Source organism: Geotrypetes seraphini, chromosome 14 (assembly GCF_902459505.1).
Source record: "Geotrypetes seraphini chromosome 14, aGeoSer1.1, whole genome shotgun sequence".
NCBI classification, from domain to species: Eukaryota; Metazoa; Chordata; class Amphibia; order Gymnophiona; family Dermophiidae; genus Geotrypetes; species Geotrypetes seraphini.
The window spans coordinates 35,863,003-35,873,744 of NC_047097.1; the positions used below are offsets into that span (position 1 = coordinate 35,863,003).

General features: G+C 43.6%; 1 protein-coding gene across 1 annotated transcript in view; it reads left to right on the forward strand.

The window, feature by feature from the left end:
- Positions 1–9,726, forward strand: part of ICE2 (interactor of little elongation complex ELL subunit 2) — a 152,826-nt gene extending 143,100 nt beyond the window's left edge. The window contains exon 15 of the mRNA XM_033920479.1: positions 5,085–9,726. Within this exon, the coding sequence (XP_033776370.1) occupies positions 5,085–5,288 (204 nt within the window). The 3' untranslated portion in view covers positions 5,289–9,726. The remainder of the gene's footprint in view (positions 1–5,084) is intronic.
- Positions 9,727–10,742: the final 1,016 nt, after the last annotated feature.

Below are 10,742 nucleotides of genomic sequence, written 5' to 3' on the forward strand. Positions count from 1 at the left end.
TGGAATAAAGGGAGCGCTAAAAGAGGACAAAGCAATTGCTGACAAACTGTACACAGCATACCGGAACCCATCGGGCTATATGCTGGAAACAAAGACGGAAAACTGACAGGAGGTGTGTAGACAGATTGATAGGCTTAAGAGCAACAAATCCCCGGGACCAGATGGCATCCATCCAAGGGTCATCAAGGAACTGAAAGGGACCATAGCAGAACTGCTTCAACAGGAAAGATTCCGGAAGACTGGAAGGTGGCGAATGTTACGCCGACCTTCAAGAAAGGTTCGAGGAGAGATCTGGGAAACTACAGACCTGTGAGTCTGACCTCGGTACCGGGAAAGATGGTAGAGTCACTGATAAAGGACAGCATCATTGATCACCTTAATGGACACGGGCTGATGAGGACCAGTTAGCACGGTTTTAGCAAAGGCAGATCGTGTTTGACGAACTTGCTGCACTTCTTTGAGGGAATAAACAGACAGATAGACAAGGGCGATCCAGTCGACATTGTATATCTGGATTTTCAGAAGGCGTTCGACAAGGTTCCGTATGAACGACTACTTCTGAAAATTGCGAGCCATGGAAACATGAAATACTCACGTGGATTAAAAACTGGCTGGAGCATAGGAAACAGAGAGTGGGGGTAAATGGACAATACTTGGACTGGAAGAGCGTCACCAGTGGGGTGTCCCAGGGCTCAGTGCTTGGACCCGTGCTCTTTAACATCTTTATAAACAATCTGGACATAGGTACGACGAGCGAGGTGATTAAATTTACGGATGATACAAAGTTATTCAGAGTAGTGAAGATGCAGGGGGATTGCGAAGATCTGCATCGTGACATAATCAGGCTCGACATGGCAGATGAGGTTCAACGTGGATAAGTGTAGTGATGCATGTCGATAACAAAAATCTCATGCACGAATACAGGATGTCTGGGACGGTACTTGGAGAGACCTCCTAGGAAAGGGACTTGGGAGTTCTGATCAACAAGTCGATGAAGCCGTCCATGCAATGTGCGGCGGTGGCAAAAAGGGCAAACAGAATGCTGGGAATGATAAAGAAGGGGATCACGAACATATCAGAGAAGGTTATCATGCCGGGCCATGGTGCGCTCTCACCTGGAGTACTGCGTCCAACACTGGTCGCCGTACATGAAGAAGGACACAGTACTACTCGAAAGGGTCCAGAGAAGAGCGACTAAGATGGTTAAGGGGTTGGAGGAGCTGCCGTACAGCGAAAGATTAGAGAAACTGGGCCTCTTCTCTCTCGAACAGAGGAGATTAAGAGGGGACATGATCGAAACATTCAAGGTACTGAAGGGTATAGACTTAGTAGATAAGGACAGGTTGTTCACCCTCTCCAAGGTAGGGAGAACGAGAGGGCACTTTCTAAAGTTGAAAGGGGATAGATTCCGTACAAACGTAAGGAAGTTCTTCTTCACCCAGAGAGTGGTAGAAAGCTGGAACGCTCTTCCGGAGGCTTTTATAGGGGAAAACACCCTCCAAGGATTCAAGACAAAGTTAGACAAGTTCCTGCTGAACAAGAACAGGCGCTGGTAGGGCTACTCTCGTTTAGGATGCTGGTCTTTGACCAGAGGGCCGCCGCGTGAGCGGACTGCTGGGCATGATGGACCACTGGTCTGACCCAGCAGCGGCAATTCTTATTTCACACCCCATGAGCTGTCAAAAGCAGCCTTTTTTTCAGTGGCAATCTGCCAGCTGGGTGCATATTATAGAAACATGATGGCAGGTAAAGGCCAAATGGCACATCCAGTCTTGTACAATCCCTCTGGAGGCTGAACTCTCGGGTGTTGCATCTATTCCAGCCTTGGCTGCAGAACTCAGAAATAAAACCAACTCCCTCTGCGATGTCATCTGTGCGGACACTCCCCTTGAAGTTCAGTTTGTTTCTGCAGCCTTGCTGATAATTTCTAGTTTCTTTTGCTCGTGATTTTACTTCTCAATTACTAGTCTTTTATTTTCTTGGGTGCTGCGGGTATTGCCCAAGTGCTGTGGATTCACTCAGAGTGTTCCTTCTCGGGAGATCGCAGACTTTTCCTTAAAGATTGTCTGCTTCTGGAGGGTGCTTTGTAAGCTTGAACTGCAGTAAGCCCTCCAGACAGCCTGCAGATTGGATCAGGTCTCCGGGATCGGGAGCCATCTCTTCCCCTGGTTCGTCTGCAAAGGGGTAGAGCGCAGGCTACTGCAGTTCCGTGGAGGTACGCCAGTATCGGAACCGGAGCGTGTGTCTTCCTTAATTCCCCTGGGGAATTAAGGGGTCCTGGTGGTCGTGATCTGTGGTGACAGGGAAGGTGAAGTGGTCAGAAGATCTGAAAAATTCAGTTTAATCAGCTCCTGAAGTTCTGATCAGTGCTTGCACTGTGTATTGCTGGCTGCCATTGAAATGCATTGCAGCACATGTATCAGAGCTGTCTGTGAGTCAGAGTTTGCTGATTTTAGGGGGTGCTCAAATCTGGGTTCCTTGGTCCCCTCCACACACACACACCTGTAAAATCCTAAAATCGTTTTATGCGTTTTCCTGCGTTTTTAACGCAAAATTGGCACCTGCGGCAGCCATCTTGGATTTTCTTCAAAGTTTTTTAAAGTATATTTTTTTTGACTTAGAAGCTTTGTTTTTGCTCCAAACTTCACAGATGGCCACCTCAGGACAGGATGGCATGGATTCATGCCTTAGATGTGGCGGATAGCGGCTGGATTCGCAGCCGTGTATCCCATGCTCCCCGCCTCCTGAGAGGCCCTAACACCCTTTAATTCCACCAGAGTCGCGATTTCTGCATCCAGGGCGCCTAAACTGTGCGCAGATGGCATTTTTGCGAAACACAAGTGCCATTCCAGGAAAAAGTCTGTCTGCTGATCTTGTGAGATCTGAGATGCACAGAGTGGTTCCGGCTGCCAGTGATTGTTTTTCCCCAGACTTGTGGATCTGAGCTATCTGGCTATATGAGGAAAAAAAAAGTAAAAGTGGCTTTGCCTGTTTCTCCCACTCAGACTCCTGTACAACAGTCTCCACCTTCGGATGCCAGCATGTCGATTTGTTCCTTTGCTGGGGTACCAGAAAGCAAGCGGCTCGTCCCCACCTTTGCTTCTGCTTCGGAGTCTGTGCCTTTGCTGTCACCTGTTTTTTTCAGCGAAATCAGCAGATGTGGCTAATTTGGTGGATCTGGGTGATACCCAGTACAATGGGTTCCAAGACCTTGCAGTTCACCAGGCACTGTGCCAGTTCTTCAAGACTGGCCACCTGCCTGTCTTTATTTCTGGGTCACTGTGAACACGGAATCTGGTTTCAGAACATGCGGGTCAGGCAGAATGTACAGTTCTGAGCCTCCGCTGTCTGCCTGATGTGCTGTTATAGGTCTGGGAATCCCTGGAGGGTTTCCTTATCCTTGGACATGGCAAAGTTGTATCCCATTGCATCGGACTTCACCTAGCGTCTGGTCCCGCTGACAGTGGATTCAGCTGTGGCTCAGTCGCCAAGCGTACCTTTTTCCCTCAGATAGAGGGATTGTCCTACAGGATGTTCAGGACAGAAGAGTGCATTTTGTTCTCGAGCGTCTTTTTTTAATGGCACTGATAATTTTGTGTGTATTACACATGCAAAATATCTGCCTAATAAGATTTTTTTTAAACCTCCCCCCCCCTGACAAAGCGCTCCCTCCCTCACCCCTCCCCAAACCCCCAAAAATGGCAGGAGAGATGGCGACTCTCTCCTGCCATTGGCATTCCCCCCCCCCACACAAAAAAAAATGGCAGGAGGGATGCTGACTCCCTCCTGCCAACTCCTTCAATCCCTCCCCCCCTCTTCAAAACAAATGGCAGGAGGGATACTGACTTCCTCCTGCCACTGAACGCCCCATCACCCTCCCCGTACCTCAAAAAGTTGGGAGCAGGAAGGGTGCTCAGTCTCTCCTGCTCCTTAGGCCTCCAAGACGCGACTGGGCCTTTGGCCCCGCCCTGGTGCATCATGTGATACACGGGGAGAGGCCTAAGGTCCTGATTGGCTCAGGCTACAGCGGGAGGGCAAGCTGTGGTGGCCACTTCTTGTGGCCTGGACATGTCTGAATTTTTTTTTTTTTTTTGAGTGATGCATGCTACGGCATCTTGAACTAAGCTGGGAGCTTCTTCAGTGTTCGATCCTTGTTGACCAGGGTTTGGATGACCTTATGGCCAATATTCAGGACCGTAAGCCGCCTCAGCCGCCAGTTGCGCTTTGTTTTCCCCTTTGAGGCTGAGCTTCCATTTACTGTGGGCAGGAGTGAGAAGGCTGCATTCAGAAAGAGGCAGGTCTGAAACGCTAACACCAGACTGAGAAAGGGAGAGCAAGTGAATACAGGATTGGGGGCCGGGAAAAGGCAGCAAGACAGGTATTGGAAGAGAAAGGGAAAGTGAGGCAGAAAATGGGTGAGAACAGAAGAGCAAACCAGTGAGAGAGGGCAAAAGGGGAAGGGGAGGAAGAATGGGAGAAACCCCGGCCGAAACCAAAAATAAAAACAACCACTGCCACAGAGGGGGAAAGGGACGCTTCCGTTTGTAGCAGGGAAGGGTGGGGCTTCTCGGTGATGGATACGCATCAGGGACATGTGAGAAAAGGGGGCTGGAAGCTGAAAGGGAAAAGATGGGGGAAGGGAGCTGGGGGGGCTAAAAAAGGAGTTTGGAGCTGGGGCTGAAAATAGGGGACATGTGAGGTAAGGAGGCTTTACTAGCACCCATTAATGTAACGGGCTTAAACACTAGTTATCTAATATATTTACTTTTTGAAAAGTGAGACTTATCTTCTGCTTTTTATAAGAGACTTATGAAAATGTCTATTTCTTTAAAAAAAATGCAGCTTGTGTCCAGATTTATGGTCTTGTGACCAGAACAGTAAAATATATCAGAGTAATTCTATAAACTAGATTTTTAACATTTACTCATAGATTACATTAATGAATGTTTAAAATACAATATGTATGCATTTTTAGAAATATACCCCCATATAATTATTCCTTTAAACAGCCTCAAAATGTATTAAGTTCTCTTCCTTTTTTTTCTGTCTCCAAATGCCAAATGCTTTTTTTTTTTTTTTTTTAGGTAGGCGTGACTAGAACTCAAAGACCCGTGCCCAGTCATAGCAAGTTTGTATCCAGGAAAACAGCAAGCCGTGCTCTGCCAACTCAGCCTGTTGCAACTGAAGGTGTGGTCACTAAGAAAAAGAAGCAAAATAAAGGCAAAAGGGCTAATAGGCGGCAAAAATGGAATGAGAAAAAACAGCAAAGACAAGCCCAGGCAGTATAGAAAGAAGTTAAACATGGAAGTCAGAAGAGAAACCCAACTTTTGATCTCTGCAGCTGTGAATGTTAGAGAGCCCTGGCAGAGGAAACGAATGAACAAGCCATACACAGGAATGTGTTCTAAACTGCCAAGACTGCAGCTTCATCATTAACCCTTCATTCACATTTTGGTCTGAACCAGATGTGAATTCCAGAAAACGAAAAGAGAAATGCAAACTGCTACGTAGCTGCATGCCTCTACGACAGGGGTCTCAAAGTCCCTCCTCAAGGGCCACAATCCAGTCGGGTTTTCAGGATTTCCCCAGTGAATATGCATGAGATCTGTGTGCATGCACTGCTTTCAGTGCATATTCATTGGGGAAAACCTGACTGGATTGCGGCCCTCAAGGAGGGACTTTAAGATCCCTGCTCTAGGAATACTTTGTTGTAATAGTCAAGAGGTTAGTTTTTGACATGGCAGCAGCCACTGGAGGAGAGGGGGGAATAATTGGTGAATCAGAATAAAGGAGGGAAATGGTATGGTAAGTCAGGAAAATATGTAATTCTATATCCCTCTGCTGCTGGTAATCAGTGTACCATTTGGTAAGTTGTTTAATATCTCAGTGTGTTGTTTTGTGGAAGTGTAACTGGGTACTACTAAAAACAAACACGGTTCTATCTTTCTCTTCCTTTTATGATAAAGTAATATGGATACCAGGGTAGCTGTGTAAAATTAAAGGTCAGCAGGCAAGCTGAAGTCGATTACCTGTTTTTTGGACCAAACTTGAAAGATGGTTATATTTCTTTTACATTACATTACATTAGAGATTTCTATTCCACCATTGCCTTGCGGTTTTAGGCGGGTTACAAAAGAATTACAAAAAAACGTATTACAAGAGGAAGATATCTGGTAATTTATAGAGGAGATAAAGAGTAGGTGAGGTTGCTTTGGGGAATCGGGAAGAAACTAGTGGTATTAAGTCGTTTGCAGGAATTTCTTGAAAAGTAGCATCTTTACTTTGCGGATAAGCAGGTAACATATTCTCATATATGGGTGACATCATCCATGAAACCTGGCACAGGCAGAAAGTGTACTGTCACTTTAAATTTTTAAAACATGCTAGTACCACGCTGGTGCCTTCTTGCCTGACATCAGCTCACAGGACCATTTTTCAGTTTTCCAGAGAGCTGAAGAGCTGTTCTTCAGAATCTCTCTAAGCATCCCAAACTATTGTATTTTTTCTGCCTTCCTGATTACTGTTTTCCTTACTCTTAGGTATTACTTTCTTTCTCTTTTCTTTTTCTTTCATTCAGTTTAAATTTTTGACAGTTTTTCTTTTTTGAGCCTTCAGGTGCTCTGCAGCCTGTTTTCAGGCTGGGAGTGTCAACACTTTTTCAGGTTACCATCTACTCAACCTCTCCGGACAATTGAGTCCTTTGACCTTCTTGTATGATCCCTATTTGTTCTTTACTATCTATATATTGTTGTTCTTTTCCCTTTATCCTCTCATTCCAGTTAATTCATGTATATTTCGTTTATGTCCTTTGCCTTTATGTTTGTTGAGTTAGTTTTTGGTTTTTCCCCATTTTGTTATTATTAATAGTTGTAAAATTATTTTAATTCTGTAAAACCGCTCTGAATTCGGATAAGGCGGGATATCAAATTTTAATAAACCTTGAAACCTTTTTTCCTACGATGTAAAAGGCTTTTAGCAACTTCAAACAGAGCATTCAGTGCAACAGGACCATCTCAGGTACAGACCCACAAAATTGGTGTGTCCAGTGCTTAGGACCTGACCATCGAGATACATCTTGTAAACACTACTTAAAATTGCAAAAGAGGTCACTAAAAGCCAAGAAGTTGCAATTTAAGAAGTTTTTCAGGTCAACTTTGCATGCATTCACCATGCCTGGAGATTCAAACACCATCGTTCAACCTTGAATTACTCCAGCATCAACACCAGCACCAACAATTCATTATCTTCATTAGTGCTATTCTTATCGGGAGCTTCCTAGGAAAACTAAGAAGCATAAACATGTTTTCCCATCTAAGCAGGCATCGTCTCAAGTGTCTTCACCATTGAAGCACCAATGCCAGATATATTCAGTTGGTGTCTCCTTTGAGATGTGCCTCAACATGGAGGTTTCCAAAGCCTCGACACCCAACACCATCTCTGGAAGGTCAGCTTAGAGAGCTGTTGCAGAAAGAACTAGCTGGGATGTTGCAGCCACACTTTGCAGAAACCTGCATCGACACACCCATCCCAGTCCAAACACCACCCTCAAACTTTGAGGCATCGATCTCGGACACCATGATGTCAAGCATCTAAGTCAAGGAGGCATCCATCTTCCTCTAGAGAGCACAGTTCATCATCTCGATGCTCCTCAACACACTCCAAAGAGCTGACATCAAAGAGTATGATTGAGGACATCTGTAAAGCAATCATCTGGTCCTCAATTCATAACTTTACATCCCAGTATTGTTTGGAGAATCATTCCAGATGGAATAGTCAGTTCAGCAAAGCAGTTCTTCAAAATGTATTCTCTAATTAGATGCCAACTTCCCTCCAACCCTTTTAACTTCGCCGGACTCATGATAGTTATTGCTAATCCTCTTCTCAGAGGCTTGATCCTGGCAATAGGGAGTCCCACATGTGAGAATATGCTGCCTGCTTGTCCTGGTAAAGCATAGTTACCTGTAGCAGGTGTTATCTGAGGGCAGCAGACAGAGTTTTCTCAAAATCCTCCAACCTCCCCTAGTTGGCTTCTTAGCTTCATTACTGAACTGATGATCCTGCAAGCTGACGGGCGGGAGGACACCAGCATGAATGCGGTACAGGCAGGCTTAAAGATTTTAAGTAACAGTACACTTTTTGACTGACAGTGCCAGGTTTTGTGGATGATGTCACCCATATGTGAGAATATATGCCTGCTGCCCTCTGATAATACCTGCTACAAGTGAGTTAACAATGCTTTACCAGGTGAGTGCAAAGATAGTAACCAGTGTCATCATGTTTATTCAGTACAAAGATGTCTATGCTGACCATTCTTTGTCCCTCTTGGAAATATTTGTGCAGTCTGGATACTCCTAGACATTTCTGTAGTGTTACATTTTTAAGCAGTTTGGTTGGTTCTGTAGTGTTACATTTTTAAGCAGCTTGGTTGGTTCTGTAGTGTTACATTTTTAAGCAGCTTGGTTGAAAAATGCAGTTGAAATCCAAACCATTATTTTTATTAATTGGACAAGCTGCTGGAATTTCAAGTTGATGGAGTCTCGATGAGTGCACTAGTCTTGTAGTAATTAGCTCTTTTGCATCTCTAGGATCTTGGCTTTGAGAATCTGCTTTTCTAGATTTGGAGCCTAGGGAAATTTGAATATTTAAAAGAAGCAGCACTACCATGAGCAATTTGAAACATACAGAGGTAATTTTATAAAGTAATTTACACACACATGTGAGCTCTTATAGAATTCCAACTGGCATAAGATGTACATGCGTTGAAATGATGCTATGTATATTGCCAGTAGATGTTTACAGGACAGAGTTTTGGTAGGGCATGGGCAAATACACTCCTAATATAGGATAATTTGCATGCATACTTGAATAGCACAGGCGGTAAATGTCCATGCCTGCAAGCTAAACATGGTTTCTGCCATTTATAGCACTAGACATATAGTAATCTGTATGTCATAAAATAGCATCTAAGTAGGCATCTACTTGCCCTCTTAAAAATTTGTCATTTTCACATGTAAAATGCTATTTTACATGTGTAAATAACCACTTATCATATAAGATCACACCTAAAGCTACATGCAATGCAAGTCTGCAGATGTGTACATTAGGCATGCTTGGGGTGGAATTTGGGTGGCGCATAGGCAGACTTAGTTTACATGTATATTGTACACATGTATTTTTAGCAGGCGGAATTGGGGTTTGATATGTTTGGACAAGGTGTATTAAGTGGTTTACAATCAGGTACTCAAGCATTTTTCCCTATATGTCCCAACGGGCTCACAGTCTATCTAATGTAACTGGGGCAGTGGAGAATTAAGTGGCTTGCCCAGGGACAGTTTCTACAGGATTTGGGATAGTATTTAAAATAAATACATAGTAAAACCCAGGGACATGGAAATTTATTGATTACAAATAATAAATATTTTAAAAAACTCAAAGCATATTTAAAACATGGTTATGTTTCACTGCTTCAAAAAGGAGATAACATGTTGAAAAGTGATTGTGAAGTAGTCTGACTCTCAGAGAAATAGAAATTAATATGGGCAGTGTCATACATAAACTCCATAAACAGAAACTTGTGTGGGTTCTTGGGCATCGTCAACAGCTTTCACCACCTGTTCCGCCACTTATTTCTGTCAAATGGGATGATCAGTGACACTCAGAAAAGCACACAGACAATATAAAAGCATAAACAATAACCCTTTATTATACTTATATATATATATATATATATATGAATATAAAAATAGAATAACTTCACTGTGATCCTGGGCAACACCATCCTTCACAATCGGGAATCCCTGCAATTGATAGGTGGGTGGACACGGGACTGTCCCTTGGTTGCAACGAAATGGATTCTAATGTTAGGGGCAAAGTCCCGTTCTTATATAGGGTGAAAACTGCTGAGTTCATAGTTATACAGCTGATCCTGTAGTAACCAGCGTCCTTCACTACAATTCAGGCACACCAGTCCTGTTCTTTGTTTTGGCATCACCCAGGTCACTGAGGTCAGAAGGTCAGGATAGGAGATAAGCAGGCTTGTTGCAGAAACCAGCTGTCTTCATTCGGACACCTGGTCAACCTGGTTTTACTGTCTTTTTGTTCTTTGTTTTGGCAACACCCAGGTCACTGAGGTCAGGATAGCAGATAAGCAGACTTGAGGAGACATATCACGTAGTATGCTGAGTTTCAGTTACCCCCTGGCCATAGGCATAACACCACCTAAGATGTTCTCCTGACAGCGATTGATTACTTTTCCAATGGAGTCCAGGGACCCACACAAGTTTTTGCTTATGGAGTTTATGTACGACCACACTGTATACTTTGGATAATATTACCTACAGTAGAACTGGGGATTGGTTAGGGGAAGGAAAAGTATGAGCAACCTGCATTTTCAAAACCCTATGAGAATCGTATACATATTCCTTGAACAAATGAAGAGGTGAATCGGAGGAGGAGCATTGTTTAATTAGAGGGTGTGGCCATAATAAGGTGTTGTTTTATTCTGAAAGGTATCAAACAATAAAAACACTAATATAGACTGAAATGACACCGAAGGTCTTTTTTTTTTTTTTTTAAAAAAAAAGGAATCAAGCTCAGATCATGGAGTTTTACCCATTCCAGGTTTTCTCAAAGAGACAAACAAATCTGTTCTCTTACTCCTATTTGCATCACCAGCTTGAACCCATCTTCCCTACCTTTAACTCAATTAATTAGTTTATTTATTTAATTTATTACTCTTTAAT